The sequence below is a fragment of the Condylostylus longicornis genome, unplaced genomic scaffold, assembly GCF_029603195.1.
Source record: "Condylostylus longicornis isolate FDR11 unplaced genomic scaffold, ASM2960319v2 ptg000010l, whole genome shotgun sequence".
Lineage (NCBI taxonomy): Eukaryota > Metazoa > Arthropoda > Insecta > Diptera > Dolichopodidae > Condylostylus > Condylostylus longicornis.
In genome coordinates, this window is record NW_026577979.1 from 18,594,860 (window position 1) to 18,619,464 (window position 24,605).

General features: G+C 27.4%; 2 protein-coding genes across 2 annotated transcripts; one reads left to right on the forward strand and one right to left on the reverse strand.

The window, feature by feature from the left end:
- Positions 1–5,648: 5,648 nt before the first annotated feature.
- LOC129618713 (peptidyl-prolyl cis-trans isomerase-like) lies at positions 5,649–16,439 on the reverse strand. The gene is made up of 2 exons (XM_055533657.1): positions 16,275–16,439; positions 5,649–7,707 (listed from the first exon to the last, which is right to left on the reverse strand). Exons 1-2 carry the CDS (start codon positions 16,428–16,430, stop codon positions 7,282–7,284), a joined length of 582 nt encoding a protein of 193 aa, XP_055389632.1. The 5' UTR covers positions 16,431–16,439; the 3' UTR covers positions 5,649–7,281.
- A 1,870-nt stretch (positions 16,440–18,309) lies between these two features.
- On the forward strand, positions 18,310–24,314 carry LOC129618991 (cell division cycle and apoptosis regulator protein 1-like). The gene is made up of 11 exons (XM_055534036.1): positions 18,310–18,450; positions 18,501–19,228; positions 19,286–19,425; positions 19,492–19,986; positions 20,656–21,019; positions 21,565–21,673; positions 21,863–22,137; positions 22,199–22,381; positions 22,437–23,110; positions 23,172–23,604; positions 23,828–24,314. Exons 1-11 carry the CDS (start codon positions 18,405–18,407, stop codon positions 24,074–24,076), a joined length of 3,696 nt encoding a protein of 1,231 aa, XP_055390011.1. The 5' UTR covers positions 18,310–18,404; the 3' UTR covers positions 24,077–24,314.
- Positions 24,315–24,605: the final 291 nt, after the last annotated feature.

The window sequence follows — 24,605 nt, forward strand, 5'->3', positions numbered from 1 at the left end:
GAAAATGTCAGAAATTACTTCCACCCTCATAAAAAGCTATATAAAGGTGTAAATTCTGTTAAATCAAACGTAACAACTGGATTTTTGCTAATTTTCGGTACAATTTTATTCCAACATTGCAACTAAGTTGTGTTTCAAATTTTTACAGTTAACAGATATAAATAAATATTTTATTTTACTAACAGAAAGTATCTTTGTTACTGCTAATTTCCTTGAAGTTACAATACTTCCCAAAATTTTCAAATTCTAATTATTATAAAAGCATGCAAAGTTTAGAAATTGCAAAAATTAGTCATATTGATAGACTTACTACTTTTCTTCATAAAATAATTACACAAAAAAATGTCGCACTCAGACGACAAATATCGAGTTTTACGCTCACATTGTAAATATTTTTTTTTTATTTTTTTAATTACCATACCTTTATCTGGTATTTGTAATTGTTTTCTATACCTGTTACTTTAAAAATTTGAAAGAGTACGTTGTTTTCTTAAATAAAAAGTGACCGTATATAAAAAAATGAAAGAGATTTACTTTTTTAGCTCTCACTTTGTCTCTAGCTGTCCGGTTCGTTTTCTAAATGATTAAATTTTTTTATATAAGAACTGTCTACTAAATAGTAGTATATGGAGAAAATGTTACAATTGCAACATGACTGTAAAATTTTTGAAATAATTTTTCGTTTAAATAACTGCAAAAGGCTGCAGAAGTCTGAAATTTTAACATGAAGAAATTTCATTACTTCATGGACTAATCAGTTTACAAAGTTTTGTATAACAACATACACATACAAACTTTTAAATTTTAAAACATCTTGAGTGGCTGCGAGCTTCTCCAGCTATGCGAAGCTCCGAGTTTCACGTGACTCTTTATAATTAAAATTACAATTCATTTAAGTTTCCAGCCCGAAAATCTGAATTTTTTTAATATTTAAGATTCTTTATTCTTATACAATATATACAATATTGCCCAAAGAGCCACACTATATAATAGAATAATTGTAAAGAAAAGCTTCCAATCTTATTTTTAACTTGAATTTAAGCTTGTGACAGATTTCGGTAAGGAAATATGGCTCTTGAAAAAGGAATCTAAAACTTTTAATGTGCTGTTTTATCAATATTATCAGATTTCTTTAAAATGAGCAGTATTTTTCCGGGTCCAGGTCATGACTTTTAAATTTTTTATTATTTTTTTTTAATATTACGAATTTTATTTTAAATTGTTAAATAAAAAAGTGAAAATTCGTATCATGGACTATCCAAAGTAAAATATTGCAATTCTTTTGTTTAGATTCCATTCAAAAATAAAAAAGGCCAAAACTTAAGCGTGCTCACTTTCAACAAAAACAATGATTTTGTAGATCAAAATCTTATTGTTTCAATCATTTTTTAGAGACCTTTAAGGTTTCTTAATTTAGCATTTCTTTTTAGTTTAAAGGAGACAGTAAATGAGTAATCATAAAAAATAAAAAGGAAAATGTTAAAATTGCGGTCTTTTATTGTGAGATTCTCTTTTCTTCAAAATTGAATGCTTTGTCAGGAAAACGAGGTAAATGAAGACATCATTGAATAATCTAAATTACTTTAAAGAAGAACAAAATCAGTTATTAAAGAGAAGGTTAAAGGATCTATTCAATAAATAATGATATCCCGAAATTAAAATAAGTTAAATAAACTCGAAAATAAATTAAACAGCTAGTCAAAACAGAAGTTCTTTATAAAAATTTTAACGAAAATTAATTATAAAAATACAAATACATAGTATAGTATAAAAGTTTAATTAATCAAGGTTAATTGAGATTTATAAAGTAAAATTTTTAGTATAAAATTTATAATTCTCATAACTGGTTACTTACTTATGTTTTTCCATTTTATTTACATTTTTCAACTACCGAATAAAATATTATTCAAGTTCAATCATGTGCAAGTTGGAATCGCTTCAACTTTTTAGTCTAACATCCACTAGAACAAGAGTGGTCTTGTATCAAACTGCACTGCTATACACCACTGTATAGACCCTCTCCTGAGTAGACAAAACTTTTGTGTAGAGACTACGTTCGCAACTAAAGAGGTTCGGAGTTACAGAGTCTTAAAGTTAATTTCGACTGATATTTTTATTTTTTGAAATTTTAAGTATAACTCCGTCCCTTTGTACACGCGTAATAATAAATATAATTTGGAAACCTCAAAATATGGAGTTTCTTATGAATATCTAACATTGGTTATAATCTGTTCAGATTTCAGAATCATATAATTTTAAAGTTCGAAAAATTTGAATTTTAACTTTTCATTTAAAAAAAAAAAGTTATTTTTCTAGGTTGCGTAACATGGGAGCTTTCAATTTTTTCACAGCTGTCAACCTTGTCTACTAACCTTTAATTTGGTATATGGGTCTTCTTCGCATCATTGTAGTTTAGGAATTATTAAAAAAAATAGATTACTGCAAATCTTATTCTACACCAAATTTTTTTCTTCATTCACTTAAAAAAATGTACAACAATCGCTAAAAATGGTGCTTCTCTTCTGTTATATAAATATTCAACTTATCAACCGAGTTTCCCTCATAATTACAAAAATTAGTGGCTCGAAGAATATTTCTCATTGGTACAGCTCTGTAACTCAATTTCAATGTTTTAATTTCAATAATCTGTTGATGATTTTAAATTTCTCGAGAGGGGGAAGAATCGATCTTTCTTGCTGATCATTGGACTGTTGACCCTCTTCCAAATCATAACTTTATAAATTTTCAAATTACTATTAAAGCTATTTTACAAAGTAAATAGTAAGCTTTTCACTGCATAAAAATATCGTGCAAAATAAAAGAGATCGAGTATTTTTTTTTTGTTTATCGTTCTCTTCCATCTTTCAGCTATGTAAAAATCTTTGTTCAATTAGTCATCAATTACGTGCATTTATAATTTTTATATAGACATTTATATTTATCTTAATGCATTGAATGTTATTCATTCTATTTTATTACATAATATTATTTATAAGAATTTTCTAACAATTTAAATCAATTTCGATTTTTTCCAATATTATTGAATTAAAAATTTGGAAGGTCTTTCAAAAGTGAAAATATAGAAAGAGGATATCATTATGTTTTTGTTTGGAAATTCGGAAAATACGTATATAATATAATGTACATAATATACATATGTTATATGTATACCATAAACAAAAAATACGATCAAAGATTTTTGTTATTTTTTCATTTTCCGTTTTATTTTGAAAAATCTAACGAACCGCAAAATAAGTCAATAAATATAAGGTTAACATCTTCATAAATTACTCATGAACTTAAATTTTTCATTTTGACAGTACATATTTATAAATTTTAAAACATATACATATGTACATAAAAATTTAAAACAGGCATTTAAACAAATTTAAATTTTGTAATATTTAATAAAATAATATTTGAGTTTTATATTGTTGGTTCGAATTTAAGTTCATTTAATTTTCACAAAAGTAAATTTCATGTATGTTATTCTACTATGTATGTATGTATGCATGTACATATGTATGAAAATTGAAAACTGTTATATTCTTGCTTAAAGTCCAATTCAGGCCATTATTTTGCTCTCCTCAGTCAAGAATTAAACGATAAATATTACAAAAAGTTTAATATGGACACAAAGACTTTGATAATTCAGACATGCACTTAAAAGTTTAATCTTAAAAATTTTTTTTTGCATAATTAATCTCTTCAATGTACATACCACATTTTATCTAAATATGGTTTTAAAGTTAAAGTATTTTTGATTTACAAAAAAATGTTAAAAATTGTGTGAGGTTACCGATTAAATATTCTACTAGGCACTTAATAATGTTAATCTGCTAGAAGCATTTTTGAAAACTGTTAAATTTTTCATCATATTTAATCTCGCATACACTAAGTCCTCGTGATACAACATCTTCTAATACGACATTTCGAGTTACGATATGATATAAATTTGGGCCATTTCTATTCAGCATGCAACATTATTCCTAATACATTAAAAATTTTAATTTTTATACCCGTACGAACGTATGTTCGAAGGGTATATTAAATTTGCCTTATCGTTTGTAACGCTAAGAAATAATGGTCACAGATATGGACTCAAGTGTATGTTTTTGATCAGCCTCGAATTCTAAGTTGATTTAGCTTTGTCTGTCCGTTTGTCCGTTCGTCCGTCCATTCGTCCGTCCGTGCGTCCCAACCACAGCTCAAAAACTAATTGAGCCAAGTTCACCAAATTTGCACAAATGATTTATTATAGTAAGTGCCAGAACCCTATTTAAATTGGACGGGTAGCTGCCATGCAACTTTAAAATTTATTTCACTATATCTTAGAAACTATGAAAGTTGGGGTATTGAAATTTCGTACAAGTAAATATATTAGTACGGCCAATATGTTTAATAAGAGTCGTTGAAATTGCTTGGCTTTTTTTGGTAGCAGCCATACAACCCCAAAAGTTATTTGGCATTATTTCAGAATTTTTTGGTATTATAATATAGAAATCACGTGAAAACAAGTGTATTATTAGGGCTGTTATGTGTGATAAAACTCATTGAAATTTCTTGCCTCGTTTCAGCCTTACAACTTCAATAGTAGTTTGGCCATATCTTACAAAATATTGAAAGCACAGTGCTGAAATTCTGCATAAATTAATATGGTAATACGGTAACTTAAATTCATAGTCTGTCCCATAGTCAGTTTTGGCATATTTATTCGTACATGGAATAACAAATTCGTACGGGTATCAAAGAGTTGACACGGTCAACTCTATTTTTCTCGTTTTATTTATTTTTTGTTACAACATTGAATTTTTTTGGTTTCGTTATTATATTTTGTTGTTTTTTTTTAACTTTGTTGCCTTTTTTCAAAAATTAGGTCAATTATATTATAAAATAGTTTGTCTAATTCACTTTTTGTTTTCATACATTTTTCTTTCTCCTCAAACGACAATTCGAGTTACGACATAAATTTTTGGAACCAAAAATGTCGTATCTCGAGGACTTAGTGTATTTTGTTTTATCGACAGAGATGAATACATATGTTGCCGAAAAACAAAATTTGAAGAAAATAGGGAAGATCTAAGTACATTTAGATATTTAGATTATTGAGGAATTTTATTAAGTGTAAAAGTAATCAACCGGCAGGAGTTTCAAATTTTAATGGAGTTAATCCCAAATTCATTTTCTTAATTTTCGTTAACACTTTCACCTGTGCTCTTACCCAAAAACCAAAAACAGGTCGAAGACATCTTTCCTCTGTAATTTACTATTTGTTAGTTGTACTTTTTTCTGTCACTAGTTTATTTTAAAACACTTTTCTAGTTCTTTAACATCAAAAAGTTTTGAGTCCCGCTTCTTCCGTCACATCACATTTCACGTTTAGTAGAATACTAAAAAATTCAATTTGACAAAAAAAGTGACAGTCTAAAAATAAAATAAATCTGACGCGACTAGCGGAATGAGGCTAAATGTATTTATTAATAAACAACTACCTCATACGTCCAAAGCATTGAACGTTACTGAATTTTTCAAGAGAGGAATCGCTGTAGTTGCCTAAAAACGATCGAAAAGCGACCTTTATAAAAAAAAAAAAAAATCTCAAAAAATATTGCATAAATTTCAAAAATGTTTGTGAAACCAAAAGCAGTTAAATTGTTCTTTTTTTGTTTTACTTTATTTCCTGATAAACGTTTTCTTTACTTAAAAAAAAATACATAAAAAATTTCGAAAATAATCAGAAAAAATTCAAAATGCAATCTGGAAACTTGTTAATTTTGTTATTATGAAGAGTCTAAAATTATAATTTTTGTACATAAAATAAGGGACTATAGTACAGTAACCGTAATTAAGAAGTATTTTACCGATATTCAAAGATTGAAAAAAATTACAATATTCAAATTCTGACATCTTTCTACTTCACTAAATATGCATATAATCAAAAAGTTATTTTTTGCTGACACGATATACTTTTCAGCTTATATTGCTACTCAACTATCAGGCTGGATTCTCAACATTTATTTGAAATACAGAATGATTTATTATAATTCGGAATTATGTATCGTATCAACATTTAATGACTTTTCAATCATTTTTTATACAATTAATTAATGTTACATATGAATACAAGAATTATTCAATCAATTAGCTTAATTAATGGTTAGATAATTAAATTTAAACATTATTTTCTTAATTAAATTCAAATAACAAAAAAAATTAATTGCAGTCAAAAATTAATTGCAACCAACCTAAAATTGGTAACTTTTTTAAATTATTTTTTCTTTGTGCTATTTTAAAGTTGAATATAAAAATGTCGAAGATTAATTGCAAACAAAGAAGCAATCACACGAAATCTACTTGAAAGAAAATCACCATAGCAGATACAATAGTAAGGCCCCTAGGCTGTTTAATATTAAATTATAAAGAATTTAATTTTAAAATGTTACACACGCTAAGTCTTTTTTAAACAATTATTTTTAGATTTTTAACGCAAATGGAAAATATTTAGTTAAAACTAATTGCCGAATAAAATAAAACATTTCAACAATTTCGGAAGTTTTAATATTGCTTAACGTGTTTATCATTAATTTTTCTATTTTTAATTTTTATTATGATTGAAGTGGTTTTTTTTTAAACCATAACTAAGGCTATTCCTCAATTGATTAAAAATCTTTCTTGTTAGTCCTGGAAAATGCAATTGAAAAAAATCTGACGGCAATTAATTTTTAAGTTTTTCATTTAATTGTCCTAAATAATAAGAAAATTAAAATGAATTTTCTTGTTAAAATTTTCAAAATATAGTAGTTAGTACGTCTTTATTTTATATTAAATTTTTTTAATTTCTAATTTTTAAAAGATTAAGGATATACATATAAATTTTATTTTTTAAATTTGCTGTTGCTTGCAATTGATTTAAAACTTTTATTTTTTATTTTGCTTTTGAACGGAAAATGTGGACATACAATCTTTATGCTACTTTTTTTCTAAAATGTTCATATAGTTACATTTTTGATTAGAAAAATTTTTAATTTTCCATATACTTCTTTTTCATTTACATTCACACACGTTCTCTTACAAGTTTTTTTTAATTTTATTATTTTAATCTTTTTTTAGTTTTTGAAAACGGTTAATTTTATAATATAAACTATGTATAATTAGCTGGATCTTAAATTATTTTCAAACTGATTGCTGATTTTTCTGTAATTATATTTTGATGTTACTGTTGTTAAGTTTACTGTAGTTATATTGTGTTAGTATAGTTTTTTTATATAAATTTTATTTATTTTATAGTTGTCCACAATCAGCTATGATAATTTTTTTCGAAGTTTTACCAGATTGACTTCCAAATGATTCTATTTTTTTGACAACATCCATACCTTCTACAACTTTACCAAATACAACGTGACGATTGTCAAGCCATGATGTTTTAACAGTGGTAACAAAAAATTGTGATCCGTTTGTATTTGGACCAGCATTTGCCATTGACAAGCAACCAGGATCGGTATGTTTTAAAGTAAAGTTTTCATCTTCAAATTTATTGCCGTAAATGGATCTACCACCAGTACCATTATGTTGAGTAAAATCACCACCTTGGCACATAAAACTTGGAATAACACGATGGAATGTTGATGATTTATATCCATAACCTTTTTCACCGGTGCATAGGGCACGGAAATTTTCAGCTGTCTTTGGTACTACATCAGATCGGAGCTAAAATTAAAAAATCAAAAAGATCTTTTTTAATTTTATTTGCAAGCAAGAAAAAAAAATCAAAAAAAATTTTAATATTGAGTTGCAACAACCTTTTTTCCAAAAGTAATAAGTTTTTCAAAATAAGGGATCTATCTAGACCGTGACGATTTGAAAATAATATATGAACATGATAAATATATAATAAATTAGATTTTTAGTAAAAAAAAATACACCAATATTTCAGTTTTACTATATTAACTTTATTTTGGATGATCTTTATATTTGTAACTATTAAAATGAGATTATCACATATTTTTTCATTATTACGAAGTAATCAAAAAAAATTAGAAATTGATTTACAATTCAAGGTTAAAAATTCATTTTAATTTTGACTGATTAAACAATTTATTGAATCATGAATTAAATAATGTTGTAACAATTAAAACTGAAAGCTTTAGTGTCACCGTTTCTTCCTTTTCGTAAAAATACTCATTGTTAGTAGAAAAACCTTATTAATTACGTTAATAAAAAACAAAAAAAACCGGTATAAGTTTTGGAAGTTACTAAATATAGACACAAGTTAATCTCCATCTAATTTGTAACGAAAACAATACAAAAAAAACAATTAATCTAAGATTGTATACTTCAAATTTCCAAGACTGACTAATATCAAATGAAATTTTTTCATATTTTCACCTATCGAGAAAATGATGTCATAAAAATTATTTTTGTTATAGCAAAAAAACCTTTAAAAAAATCGTTTTATAATTAAATTACATACAAAAAGAGAGGTTATATGATGGCATCAAATTTTCAGATGTCGAGTTTTCGGTGGAAACGCATTCCTGCTAGGGAAGAGTAATTAAACTATTACAGATTTCGGTCTTTCGGTTAGAAACTGGAACTTTTTACGGGCCAATTTTACATTTTTGATCATTTTTAGGAAAGTATTCAATAGATTTCCTTCAAATTTTATATATAAGCCTCGCATGACAGTACGACAAATCAAATTCACTTTTTTGCGTATTTAAAGAGTAATAACGGACAAATTTCCATAAAATTTAATATTTGAGTTCAGGGTGTTAAAACAATGAACTTGTAAATTTTTTTAGAAACCAGGTCTCGAAAACCAAGCTAGGAAATTATTTTACGTTTTTTATCATTTCTAAGGAACTAACTGACGGAATTTCGTGAAATTTAATATTTGAATTATGTTTACTACCGGAATAACCGACGAAGTTTTCAGAGTTAAGTGAATCTCCCATAAAAACCAAATTTACACTTTCTTTAAGTATTTTGTCAACAAGGTTAAAATAAGGTTGTCAAAAGTTTCGTTAAAGTAGACAATACACTTTGCGTCTGTTATATTGTGCTGACCACATCAGACTTTTTTTGTTTTATATTTTTTTTTTGAAAAAAAACGTTTGCATTGATAGTTATCTGATTTTTCTTATATTGCGATACTCTTTTGGGTTTATTTCTTTTTTGTGAAATATCCATAAAAGTGAAGCTGTAAAGAACAAAAGCAACATCCTAAAATCATAAATTTCAAAATTTTCCAAAAAATTTTTTGGAAAAAAATTTGGAAAAAATTTTGATGCAAATAAAAATTAAGTATGATGTCGGTAAACTTTTTCATCAATATTTCGAGATCGGTAATTTAAAAGAATTGTTATGTATTGATGTTCGTATTTCAAAATATTGTTTCTTTAATGAAAATATAATAAGTAGATTTTTTAAAGAAAATTAATATCGATTGAATACTTATGCTATCGTAGCGTTACCAATGTGCTGTTGCCCCCCTACGTGGGGGATAAATATTATGATATTGCAACTTAAATTGAAATCTTGTCCAACGCTGCAATAGCAAAATAAAATAAGGAGATACTTCAATCGAATATTTAAATATTTGGAACAAGAAAGTGAACCATCTAACAAAATAATCCATGTTACAATTTAAGTGTAGAATAAAAGAATTTCATAGTTATGAAAAGTAAAATATCGAAGCGGTACGGTACAGCAACCCAAACTATTTCTCCCTAAACAAAATTGAAAAAAATTAAGTTTCTTCAATCTGGGAAAAAAATATGTACATATACGTGTGTACATATATACACATACGCGCATCAAATCTTATAAACAATTGCACATCATCATTTACTTTACCTGTAAAGTAAAAAATTTTCATATGTTCAAATTCAAATTTCTTCTTCTCACTATATTATACGACCACAAAAGCATTGTTAATTAACGGTAATTATAAATAAAATTGTTACACTTAAAAAGTACATATAATAAGAAACCCATGTTGTCAATTAGATATTTATTAGGACATTAGTAGCAATATCCTAGATACCTCCAATCTGTTGGCTATGGAAAACATTAATTCATACATACATGCATACATCCTTTATTGCCCTGCATGTACAAAAATTTATTTTTTATTACAAAATTATATTACAAGAAAATTATCAAATTATTGTTTAACACGTTTAATAAGTGTGTGCTCAATCGACTAGATTTTTGTGAGTAGTCAATATTTATAGAAAATGAAACAAAAAAAAATGATGAAACTTTCAACCTTGAAAATTTCTTTTCACACCAAGAAATTTGTATCCAATTTAAATAGATTGTGTTCTTTAGATATCGATTAATTCTTTGTTTGTAAAAAGTCTAACGTATGGAAAATAATTTCAAGAGTTTTCAGAGAGTTTTGTTATTAAGCTAACTGAAGTGTAGTTCCTATTTAACTGATTCCACAAAAATTAAGAGATGATCGGTATGCTGAAAACAATTTAAAAAACTAATAAATGACTGTGATAACCAAAGAATTACATATTATGATTCCATGTTGCTATTATGCTTTCTATTATACTTTCTAATTTTTCGACAAATTTAAGTGTCTTGTTCCTGTTCAAGAACAAGACACATTTGATGAGAGAAAATTTTATTATCAAACTATGTTCTCTTTTTTTTTTTGAACTATTTATTTAACAATATCGAAAGAAGATCACAGGGCGAACTAGACCCATTTACAATAAACGAATTTATATTCTCAGTTTCAAATTGCATTTGAATGTAATGAAAAGTGAAAAACACAAAACGCTTTTTCAAATTGACAAAAAATTGAAAGTTGTATTGAATAATGACAAAACAAGTTTATCAATTTAGCGAATACTTTCTAAAACCAAAAAATCCTCAAAAATTGATTATACAATGGCCAAAATGGCATTGTTCAAAAAAAAAATCTACGCTTGTTTGTACTATTTGAGTTGCACACTTTTGGTGTAAACTTGCTTCCCCAGACGATATCAACACAAAATATCTTTAATATGCTTAATTTCTAATCTAAATCATTAATGACTATTATTTCCGTACTCATCGTTTTTGAATTAAAATGAGTAAACATACGAGAAAATATTCAAATACAATCAATAATATAGCTATTAATAAAAATATAAAAGTTGTATTTGTACTTAATAATGTACATTAATAGTGTAACATGAAAATGGTCAAGGAAAATGAAATACACTTACTTTACAAACTGTAAAATTTTAATTTGTATGTATGTATTTATAAATTTTTATATTTAAAAGTTTTATTAAATAAAAGAAAAAACACAATGTCAATTGATTGAGAAATCAAATTTTAATACTAGAAACAAATTCATACTCTCTCCCAAATTTTAAAAATAATAAAATCTTCTAAAAATCATTCTTTAAATATTATTTTAAAACTGTAATACTAACGGAGATTTATTTGGTACATTTCAACTTTTTTTTTAATTGAATCTCAATTGAAATTCTCAGTGAATCACGTAAATTGACGAATCTGATTACAATCGACGCTCAATCGATACAGTTTTAAAAATCTAATGTAATCAATCAGCATAGCATTGTGCAATTTTTTTGCATTATTGTACAAATTCTAAAACGATTTTTGTGTAATTTACTTATTAGTGCTAATCCAAAAGATCCACTAATTTCCTAGGTTGAATTCGCATTCGCACTTTTAACAAATATTTGCAATGGCAGGTCGTTTTTATAGTTTGCTCCAAAGCGCATTCAGTTTTTGTAAAAAATCTTCTGTCCAATCGACAGCATAAAATTCTTTTCTGCTTTTATAACCTAAATTAGAAAAGAACTTATTTTTTTACAGTAGTTCTATTGCAGTGCAGTTTTAACTAATAAGATAATGTTCTTGATTATTTAGCTTACAAAACCAAATCAAAATGCGACCATATTGCGATACAATACATAGCATGATATTTCAACGCTTTAAAAAATGAATCTGAAATGCTCAGAAGTTGTAGGAGATTATAAACAATATATTTGACTTTCGATTCAGAAGCGATGAAATTCCCAAATTTATTCAACGCAACCATTTAAATGAATTTTTTCTCATCCTTCTTATTTTTACTGACAACTAATTTTCAATAAAATTATAGTAAAAATTTTAATACCCCTATTTATACTCCTTTATTTTTCATTCAAAACATCGCGTGATTTAATTTTTTTGTTTTCTTATAAAAAATTAACAAATAACAAGATAATAAAACTAAATAACCATGTAAAACACGTCAATTAATAGACAAGCAAGGAGGCCGAAAAAGTAATTATTTTATGTCAAATAAATATCCTTAATATGTATAGATAAAATAACTAAAACACTAGATGAAATACACAATAACAAATTTATTTTACTTAACACAATTTTTTGATAGTTTTTTGAGATCTAGTAAAGCAAAAGATTTTCTTTTTACTTTTACAATATTAATTTAATTGCTTGTAGAAAATTATTTTATTTTCGATATTTAATTCTATTTTACTATATTATTTTACAATTTTAATTTATAATTGCTTTAATACATTATGTAATATAAGCTAATGAAAACAAAAACATGAAAAACTTTGTAAGAGCACATAATATGTTGTGCTTTAAAGTTCAAATATTTTTGTTGAACTACATTATAAAAATATATATGTATATACATATTTTAAATATGTTTACAATTTCTGAAATACATATTGAATTTTCAATGAGAGTTTAGCCATATTGGTCAAAAACCGCGTGATGTTATACTTATTTTTCCTATAGTTTTTTTTTGTGTTACCTTTTCAAAATTTTTTTAATACTAGCTACTAGCTAGCAGCTTATTTTACACCTAAAGCTTGGAGAAATTACAATATCTGATATACTCTTTTTTTATCGTCGGTAAAATTTATTCTAAAATGTTTCATTATAAATTTGAATGAGTATTTTTTTCAGTGAATAATTAATAAATAATAAAGTGTTAGCTTTATTACACAATATTCAACGCAAATTACTTTATGATTATTGTTTCAACATTAATAAATTTTTTATTAAATATTATGTACATAAGTACCTAGTACCTACCATGTATTTACAAAATCGATGAATTATTGTAATGCGTAAGTTACACCTGTTCTACCAAATTATATTTTAAAGGGAAATATACTACTACACTACAAATCTATTAATGTACAATTAAAAATTTGGATAAATTCATAAAAAATTCTATGACTACTACATGTGTGTGTTTTGTCATCAGTGTTCCGTCAAAAGTTAAATTTTTTTTAACTCAAAAATTGGATGAACGAACTGTCAAATCATTCAACAATCAACTGTCAAAACTGTTCATAATTTTACTTATGATGTCACACCACCAGGGCAAAATTGCTTTTAGACGGTTCAATTCGCGCTCGTAATTTCGCTTTATTCTGTGCAGTTCCATTTATATATGTATTCATATATTCAATATGAAATTTGACATTTGACAATCTTTATACATTATCCGCGACTTCAATAATGCGCTTTGCACAATCAGAATGCAAGTTTAGTAAAAGCTCTTACCATTGTACACTTTTCCAAAATGCGTTCTATACGTAGTGGATACGTAAAATAAAAGTAAATTAGGTATCGAAAAAATCGAGCACGCTTTTTTTATACAAGTGATATAAATGTTGTCAGAAATAACCAATTAAATATAGTAGTACATATTTTCAGCAATAAAGTGCTAGTTATTAAGTTTTTTCCCAAAATGCAGCATAAAAATCTTTATAAGCTTTTACAAAACTTTTTGGAATTTGATACTTTGTGAAATTTACGTCGTAAGCGTATTATTGAAGTCACGGTATGTATTAATATTGTAAAAATTGTATTGCAAAATGTATCAAAAGCTTTAGCAGTTTTTTTTACAATGTAAAGGTATTGAAAACTCTTTTTATAAGGCATTATTGAAGTCCCGGGTATGTGTTTATTTTCGGAAATCCATTTTGTGTGACTCATAATAATATAAGCTAGATTGAATGTACGCGATATTTGTAAATACCCGTTCTTGCATTTAAAACAAATCTCAATTTTCTTGTTTTTAAGTTGTACTTAGCAGTTTAATAACTAGTTAACTAAATAGAAAAGTTTATAATACCTTTAATTTTATTTTTAATTAGTTTTTGTTTTCAATTTAAAATAACTTCTCCCCTCATCTGTCATTAGAGAAAAACTTTCAAGGTCAATGTTCAAGTATCATGATTAATTTTTTTAAGTCCAACTCACGAATACATTTAAAAATGCATTTATTCTATTATTTTTATATATTATGTACAACGTATTTATACAGTTCATTCAGTAATCAGTATATGATATGATTACTACTATATACACATGTGTTAATACGAAATGTACACTCATATATATACATACATAGCTTTTGTATACATATTCTGATTTTATAACTAGAATTGATAGTGTCATACTAAATTATTTTAGAATATTATATAAGTGCAAAAACTATTTAATTTAGTTTCACTTAAAAGTGAAACAGTTCTTGTTAGCTTTGCCTTGCTTTAATATTTTGCTACTTTAACTACATACATACATAGATGTCCACATATTTGATATTGGAATATTTGATTTTATTTCACAAAGAATCAAAAATGAATTTATAATTTGTATAATTCTTCTTGTTAAAAAATTGAATTAAAAATTTTAAAATTTAATTTTTTTTTTACAAAAAATTCAAATATTATTTTTGAAAAAAATTATTTAGCTTTGAACATTTTAAAAATGCAATGAGTTTAGATAATTTTTACATTATTTCAATTTACGTTTCAATTTTGTGAAATTGAAACATTTAATGTTATTCAAAAATATTGAAATTTCCAGTTTATAATTTTGGAAAATTTTGGAAATTAGAAAATTCACTGATAAACAAATAGAATGAATTCTTCAATGACAATCATTAAAAAACTTTTTATAAAATATCCCATCACCTCAAAGGGGTCTATCAGAATATGAGTAGCTATACATAGATGTCTATATACAATTGCATATTGATCAACGAAAAGGCATTTTTCCGGCAGTCCCGAAATTGATTTTTGTGATGGCTAGAAAAAATAAAAATGTAGCAATTGCAATATGAAACCTTCATATTATTATTGGAGCAATTAGTAAGGCGCCTCTGTCTATAAATTTTGCAACTTAAGATTTCAAGGATACATACATCTGTACATAATTTTTGCTTTAATTTTTTTTTACAGAAAAAATAATTGCAATTGAAATTTTAACAAAAAAAATGAGTTATAAACGCTAAAAAATAAAATTTTAATCTAACAAAAAAAAAAATAAGTAAAAACTAAAACAAGTTTTCTACATACAGAAAATTTTAAATTTCTGTATAAATGGGGGCCTACCACTTCTACGTAATGTAAATCGATATTTTGTCACAAGTACTTTTCGCCCAATATTATTTCACTTTACTCACATACATGATTTACATATATACATTCATATATATGTATGGATTTAGTTGTGTGAACATATTCACGTACACGAAATGTACATACATACATCTGTACTCAGCCTTACAAAGAATTTAAGAAAGTATGTACATACGTATCTACATGTACATATTATTTTAAATTTAGTAACTAGAATAATTTGTGTTCCCCTTAATAAATGTAATTAAATATATTTGCATACGTACATGTATATATATGTACATATATTAAGAAATTTTAAATTTTTGCAATCAAGAAATTTTTCTGTACAATGAGCCTTTCTGTACAATGAGTTATTTGAAATATACGTTTAAATACACGTTTAAGAGCAAAAAAAAATTAAAAAAAAATATTGAAAATTTAGAGTAAAAATAAAACTGAATAAAACAACTACGTGATTGAAAAATTAAACTGAGTCTATTAAAGGCTAGGTCTTAAAATATAATCTTAATTAAGAAAAACATTCCTTTATATTATCTGTAAAAGACAAATATAGGAGAGTTTTCCTTAGTTTAATATGAAATAAAATCATGACACCGGTATAGCGGGCGCCATTATTTTAGCCCCGCGTTGTCCATCTTTCTTAATTTTTTACACAATTACTCATACACTCAAATTATGTTCTATATAGTTCTATATGCTTTCACAAACACACATTTACCTATCGAAAGGTATTAAATTTTCCTTTCTTTTTTGTAATATAACACGACGACGACGACCTCCGGTCTACTTTAAATCACTTTTTCTATTTTTGGAATTAAAATAATATGAAAAATTTTTACTTACTTCCATTACAATACGACCCAATGGTTGATTATCAGCAGTCATATCAAAAAATACACGAGGTAAACTCATTTTGGAATTTTTTGAATATTCGCGTGCACAAATTAAGAAGAAACTTTTAGCCGAATGACTTGCTTGCTTAAAAGCTGGTAAAAACATGGCTGCTACGGAAAATTTTCGATTTGTCGACAAAAAAAAAAAAGCAAAAACAAATGTACCGGTAATTAGCCGTTAGAAATGTCAACGAGTCGACTTCGAAATTTTAAATACTTAGTGTGGAAACAATCTGGATTGGTTGGTAAACACTACCTGAAAATGTGTGTACCAACCAAAATTTCGAATGAAATAATCTGAAACTAAAGGAGCGTTCCCTCTCGCTGTCCGAAAAACCGACCAAAATAATTTTTACACAACGATCTACATACTTACAGCTACAGAAAAGAAAAATTTTCGATTTCGATTCTTATGTAGCGAACAACTGATATTTGATGTCTGATATTAAAATCAATTCGTAAATAAATATAACAAAACTTTACAAAGTATGCTATGCAGTAACCACTTATAAAAAAAATAATAAGCATATGTTTGTTTTTATACATGTTGGCTCTAATATAAATAGCGGACAACTTGGAACAATGCATTTCTTATAATAATTATGAAATTATAAAAGTAATATGATAACTATAATCTAATAATTACAAACTTAAATTTTAACTTAAAATTTAATGAAATTTATAAACTTTATTTTATGTCATGTATTCTAGACTAAAAGATATAACAAAAAAATTTTTTTTACTGAATATATTATCATTTTTTGCTTTCAATTCTCAGTTATGTTGCCTGTTACCTGTGTTGTTCAAAAAAAACTCGAGAATATCACCCTGAGCGTGAACTTCGCTCTTTTACTCACTTTTTGTACACTTTCAAATCGGAATTCTCCGTTTTCCTAATGGATATTTCATATTTCCAATAAAATAACTCATTTTTTCAATTGGATTTTTGCATTTTTTCTCAAATTATCAGCTGAGCCTCTCACTTTCAAAACCGAAATACGCAATATCGAATAATTCTCTTCACTATAAAATTACATCATAAAAATATATGATGTTTAATTACCTTCTTTTCACTTGTCGAGTAAAATAACGAGATAGACGTTCAAGTCCTAAGTTTTCGTATAAAACAGATAAAACCGATAAAAAAAAAGTTCAAGGTCTTATGCGAGATTTCGTGTTTGTTTAGTTATTGTTCTTAAAAAAAACTTAATAACTGTCATACGTTTTAAAGGAATATGTCGATTTATACTACATGCAAAGCAGCCCATCTATCAATCCAATGTTTCGCATAAGGTCGCAAATAATTCTAGGGATGATTCTTTGATCAATTGCAAAAAGGTACCAGATTTCTCTTGCACATAAATAAATGCTTATAACTTTGGAGACATGTGGCATAGAGTAACCAACGGAGGCCTTCTTTACAGGTGATTGGTTGCTTTTTATTTTCGACCAAATTTTCAAACCAATTAGATTTCAGCCATAACATTCGAAATAAAGTTCGTCAAAGTTAGAATTTATGTTTTGCTTTTTTGAAACTTTTTTTAAAAAATTCGAAATTTCTCGAAAATTTGTTTATCGTTTTTTTTCATGCGCTTCATCTTTCATAATTTTGCCAGCAAAACATGTTCAATGTGCTTAAAAACATGCGAAAAATGCATATCTGCATGTCAAATACATATTTTTATACCAAAATATGCATTTGTCTGGAAGATATACTCTGTTTCGATTATGTTTGCATATCAAATATTTGATAGCAAACATATCAAATAATTAAAAATCTGATAATATTTAGTTTTTTATTTTTTCGATCAAAGTTTATTCGATTTCAGAAAGACTTCAATTAATAATACAAATCAAATTAAAATTGAATCTAGCAATTTTTCAGCTCATCAATCGAAACGTATTTGGTTTGACTTTCCCCATAAAACCGCAAAAAAATTCCCGAAAAACCAACATACAAACTTTGACATAAAAAGACAAATCTTTGATTAATTTAGTTTATAGGGTGAAAATTTGTGCAAAAGTTGTAAAATTTGGAAATTGGAAAAAATATAAAATTATTCAGAAGTAGAACAAAAAAATGAGCTTTAGTGGTCAATCAAATCCTCCTTGGCAAAGGAATTTAGGTAACGAGGATATAATATGTTAAGCCTCACTCATTATAACGATATTTTAGGAAATACCGGTAGCCAAATTCCAAGCAGATTTGGGGCAAATCAACAAATGAATATTCAAAGTACCACTATTTTTGGGCCACAAGGCATGGGTATTCCTGGACAAAATGGGCTGTTTAATCAAAACCAGATTCCTCCACAAATATCTTACCCTCAAACAAGAGGCTTAAATCCAGTGGCATTTGGTGCAGGTGGTGGTCCGCCCCCGCTTATGGGAACAAATCCTGGAAACGCACCGAGTGGAATTATGCTTACCTCGCAACAAAAGAAAAGTTTTATCGGTTTCGTAACAAAAGTGCATAATGATTACGGTTTTGTTGATGATGATGTATTTTTCCAACTTGAGGTTTGTAAAGGAAGTCCAAAGGTAGGTGACAGGGTTTTGGTCGAAGCAACTTTTAATCAAAGTGGAACCTTTAAATGGACAGCAACAAGGGTGCAATTAGTATCTGGACCAAATTCAAACCCTGTTGCTCCTCCACCTCCAAATATTTCTGGTCATGGCTTCAAACCATCACCAGTTCCTTCACCGAATGATTATCCTTGGCGCAGATCATCTCCAGAGAGACATGAAAGAATTCGTCGTAGCTCTAGAGAAAGAGATCGAGAGAGGAGTAGAGATCGAGAACGTGAGAGAGATCGTGAAAGAGATAGAGATCGAGACAGAGAGAGAGACAGAGAACGTGATCGCGATCGTGAACGTGATAGGGAAAGAGATCGCGAACGTGAGGTAAGAATTATATTTTTAATATTCAATTTAAAAGTAGCTCCTTGAAATAATTGAAAGGATGATGTAACGAGAAAAAAACGTCGGGAGAAAAGCGCCGCCCCTTCTTGGGCTCCCAGCCCAAGAAAAAACTCTCCAAAACGCAGAAGACGTGCTCCCCCTCCTTATATGGTGGATATCCCCAAGGTCAATTTAATTATGTAAGAGGAAGTGTTATATCTTTATTAGTTACGTTTATTATTAAAGTTATGCTGAATTGTTTTTAGAGAAAAAGCGGACTATTTCGAAATAACAAAACGCTATCGTAATCTATACATTCCTTCAGATTTCTTCTTCAGCAATATAAAGTGGCCAAAATCGTTTCCTCCAAACAAACCATTTTCGATACAGCGGCCATGTTCATTTCATATTTTGCACAAAGAAGTTGAATATTCTAATATTGAGGATGACAATGAACCAAAAGATTTGGATTATAAGTTTTCCGCAAAAGTTATGTTGATGGCGTGTCCATCAATGGTAGAATTCTACAATAAATGCTTTTTTCAAGATGACGAAGACGAACGCGACTGTATGCATCCATCAAGATTAATACAATTTTTAGTTGGAACACGTAGTAAGGCTGAAACAATGGCCATTGGTGGCCCTTGGAGCCCTTCGTTAGATGGAGAAAATCCAGAAAGTGACCCTATGGTATTAATCAGAACAGCAATACGGAACTGTAAGGCTTTAACTGGTATTGATCTATCTAGATGTACGCAATGGTACGTAACAATTTTTAAATAATGGAGAAACTGGTAATATTTTAAATTATTTTCTGTTCTAATGTATTTTTTTAACTATTTAAACGTTTTTTTAGACAAAGATTTAGAAAATTTTGGACAAAATTTATTTTGACTTAAGTCCGTTGAAAAATGACGGAGTTAAATTTAGAATGTTTACATTGAATTTTTTTTAAATCTTTGTCTTGTTTTATATCTCATTATTAAGTCCCCAAAAAGTTTTGTCTATAAAATTCTTAAAAATTTAATATATACGTATATATATATAACATATTTAATTAACTTTAGTAGCTCTACTGGGTCGTCTTGTATATGTACATATCCTGTGTACAGTTTTTTTAATTGAAAAAGCAATCAATAACCCTTAAATTTATAGAAAATCAGGAAAATCAAGCGAAATGTAACTTATTATATTATATTTCTTTCTTGTTTATAAAAGCATATTACTTCTTAATTCAAATGAATATATAGAAAATTTTGTAATAACTGTGAATGTAATATACTTTATTTCAAAATTTACTTAAAATTTGTGAATAAAATTTTAAAGTAAAAAAAAAATTAAAAAAAAAATTAATAATTTATTTTACAATGATCAAATCACAACCCAAATTGAAATTTAAATTGAAATCCAAAACTCCTCAACTTACATAGGTATCGCTTTGTGGAACTGTACTACCATCGGGCTGAATCTGTTAATAAAGGTCAAACAATTCCAGCGAGGGTTGAGACAGTTGTGATTTTCTTACCTGATGTTAATTCTTGCATGCCAACGCCATCGGAATGGAAAAAATCTCAGCTGCATTATCAGTTCAAATTGAATCAAATATTAAATAAAGGTTCATGTACTTCAAATGACAATTTAGTGGTAGACACTGCTAACGAAGGTCAAAACTTGGGTAAAGGTGCCACTAATGATGGCGGTGGTGACTCCTCAGGAAACATTACTGCAGGAACCAGGGACAATATCGCAGACAACAAATTGGATACAAATAACATGGATTCAGCGGCTGGAGATGTAAAGACACAACACTTTTTTTTAATTTTTTTATTTCTTTTTAAAATTTGTTTTAATTTAAATTGTTTTACCATTTAATATCCTAGATTTAAGTCTTCTAGAACATATAGATAAAAAAAAATCAAATTTTTTTTTCAATTTGAAACAATGACGAACTGAGTTTTATAATTTTATATTTATTTTTTTCATTGTAATTAAATTTTATTTTATGGAATACCAATATCTCAATACTCTTATAATGAAATATTCAATAATTCTGTACTTTATACCATAATATAATAGTTCTTATTTGCAAATTAACAAATTAATCTTGTTTTCAACTTGCATTTACGATTACACCGTACAATGTGTGTGAACGCTAAAAGTTGAACAAATTTAATAATTTTTATATAAAAAAAAACAAAAATTAGCGGCCGTGGTTTATAGGTTATGTTTTATATTAGTTGCAAACAAAAAATTCACACTTTTAAGGGAATCAAGTCATTAACCCTAAAATAATTCAAAATTAATTTTGTTTCTTCTTCTATGCCGATGAAAAAAAACAGAAAGAGGAAGATTCTCCAAAAGGTACGCATTATTCAAAACTGGATCCAAAAGCCATGAAAATACAAGCTCTGCGAGATGAATTGGAAGCTAGAAACTTGGAATCTAAAGGTAAGCATGTAATTTTTTATGCATCCCTTTTTAATGCAAGTCAATGAATAGAACTTTGTTTTGAAACCGGTTACGTATCTGGCTTTTTCAGTAATTTATTTAAATACAATCTGGCTAGGAAGGAGAGACACACATTTAAATCATCAAAAAAAAATTAATCTATTAAACACCTTTTTTTTAATTCTACAGGTTTAAAACCTCAACTGATTGCACGTTTAACAAAAGTTTTGAGAAATGAAAAAGCTGCTGAGGAAAATAAAAGGCTTGATGATGCGGAAGATGATGAGGAAATGGATCAAGAAGATTCCAATGTTGACACTATACAAAGTATGAATACAGAGGATTCAAAAAAAGAAGAATCGGAAGACGAATCGGTTAAAGAACCTCCTCCGCCAGGAGAAATAGATTTAACCGACATGGTCGTATTGGATGAGTATGATTCCAACAAGTATCATAGCAAAAATGTATGAAAATTAATTAAATATGAAATATTATTTTTATTAAAAATTATAAAAATTTTTTAAGGTTCAAAGAGCGAAAGATATTGAAAGAAATCAGCTAAAGCGGCGTTATACACTGCCTGACTCACCACACATAATAGTTTCGCCATCTAAAACAGTGAAAGGCGGTCGGTTTGATTGCAGTGTTATGTCATTATCAGTTTTGTTGGACTATAGACCAGAGGATAAGAAAAAACAGTCATTTGAGGCAATTCTTTTTGAACTTAAATTTCATTCTTATTAATTATTTAAAAAAATTTTAGGTCTCAATATTTGCTGAACTTTTTAATGAAATGTTAATGCGAGATTGTGGTTTTGAGATATATAAAGAATTGTCGAGAGTAATCGAAAGAAACACGCAAAAGGAAAAGGAGAAAGAAAAAGAAAGAGAAAAAGAGAAAGAAAAAGAAAAAGAGAAGGAAAAGGAAAAAGAAAAGGAAAAAGAAAAAGAGAAAGAGAAGATAAAGGAGAAGGACAAGCTTGATAAAGAAAAGGATGTAGATAAGAAAAAGGTAACCCCTGATTCCGTCGATGAAAAAATTGGAAAAGAAACTACAGAAAAAAAAGCAATTGTCGAAACTTCTTCAAGTGACTTGAGAAAAGAAAAAAAAAGTGAAAGACATTCGAGGGATCGTTCAAGAGAGCGTAGATCATCCAAGTCCCGGGATCGAAAAAATTCGCGGGATCGTTCTCGTGACAAAGAAAAGCGAAAACGACCTCGTAGTGAATCTGATGACGAAGAAAAACGTAAAATTAAAACCTACGTAGCAAAGAAAAATTTATTGTTTTCATTTATTTATTTTGACACAACTAATTGTGGTTTTATTTATGAAAAGAACTTAGAAGATCTCTTGTACGTTATTGGTCTTAATTTGTCCAGAAATCAAATAAAAAATTTTTTGGGGAAAGCTATAAAGAGAGATCCATTATTGTATCGGTAAATTTTGGGCTTTGTTTTAAATTTGCTTAATTTCTTTTTAACAAAAATTATTTTGCAGAAAATTAACGGATAAACCAAAAGAAGACGACAAGAACAAAGATGGCGACATGAATATAGATCCCATGTCAATGAAAGAAGATGAAGAATTCCCTGAAGATGTTGTACCTGGCAATATGTATGCTTGTCCTACATTCGAAGAAGTGAACGAAACCGTAAAACAGTCGAACAGTAATGAGGAAAAAATTTGTAATTCTGAAATTGTGATTTTTAACGGTGCTGTATTGGATGTGAACAAATTACTCGAACAAGAAAAACGTACGGAAAAGGCGCGGGAAGAAATAGAAGAAGTTCTTGTAGAATTAAAATCTAAATATCATGATTTAACGAACTCACATTCAAAATCTCAAACAAAAATCAAGGATTTGCAAAAGGAAGTCAAAGGTCTAAACAGAAAATTAAAGGAAGCCGAAGATTCGTTATTTTCGTACATGGTACCTTAAATATAAAATGCTTTTCTCTATGATACTTGTAGCGATCTATTTAGTTTTGCATTGTTTTACCTTTAAAAAAAATTTTTTTAGTTCCAAGTTGTTTTATTGATTTTAACTTAAAAATGGTAGATTTTTGTTTTCTAGTGTTAAATGTATCGTTAACCTTTTTTAAATTGCAACCGCATATGGTTTATTGAAGAATTTTTTATAATATTTTTTTTAGCGAAAATACAATGAACATCACGCACTTTTACAAAATATTCATGACAAGGTTTCACCCATCTTTAGACGTGACAGAGATCGTGAGCGCGATCGAAATGAAAAGAAGGCTGAAGACCGCGGAGATAGCAGTAATAATAATGAACGCAGTACAAGTAGCACACGAGCAATAGATTGTAAAAGTGACACAAAAGATGAAGTAGTTATGAATGAAGTTAAAGAGGAAAATGTAAAAGAAAAAGCTACAGAATAACTCAGAAATAAAAATTTATATAATTTATTGTTTCATTAATAAAAATAACCTATTCATTATAACAAAATTTATACATATGCATAATAAGTATCAAAAATTGTAATTTGAATTTAATGTAATAACGTTCTTTCATATTATATTTTGTTTAAATACTATTTTTACTCAAAAATAATCTATTTTAAAAAAGTGATTTGTGAATGAAGGATACGATAAAAAAAATTGTCAAAGTATAAATAAATTTGTGTTGTATTATTATTATCAAAAGCTAACTTAATTATTTAACAGAAAAAAATAGAAAGTAATTCCGCCCTGAAAAAGTTTTCATTGATTTCAGCAGTTATTATAAAGAAACGATCAGGCATGACTTTTTAAGAGTCATTTAGTGAGATCATTTAATCAGATGTGTTATTATTGGAAAGTTAAGTATGTATTTTGGTTTTTAGAATAGAATTTCTAATCCGAATTTCGAAATTAATTTCAATCAGAAAATTGCAAAAATTTGAAATAACTCATCAACTCATTTGCTTTC

Excerpts from the sequence above, each read along its gene's own strand:
- LOC129618713 (XM_055533657.1), bottom strand. The coding sequence starts at position 16,430 with ATGTTTTTACCAGCTTTTAAGCAAGCAAGTCATTCGGCTAAAAGTTTC. Across the intron at positions 7,708-16,274 it reads TGGGTCGTATTGTAATGGAA|CTCCGATCTGATGTAGTACC; the intron begins GTAAGTAAAAAT and ends TTTTAATTTTAG.
- LOC129618991 (XM_055534036.1), top strand. The coding sequence starts at position 18,405 with ATGAGCTTTAGTGGTCAATCAAATCCTCCTTGGCAAAGGAATTTAG. Across the intron at positions 18,451-18,500 it reads TCCTTGGCAAAGGAATTTAG|GAAATACCGGTAGCCAAATT; the intron begins GTAACGAGGATA and ends ACGATATTTTAG. Across the intron at positions 22,138-22,198 it reads ACAAGTATCATAGCAAAAAT|GTTCAAAGAGCGAAAGATAT; the intron begins GTATGAAAATTA and ends AAATTTTTTAAG.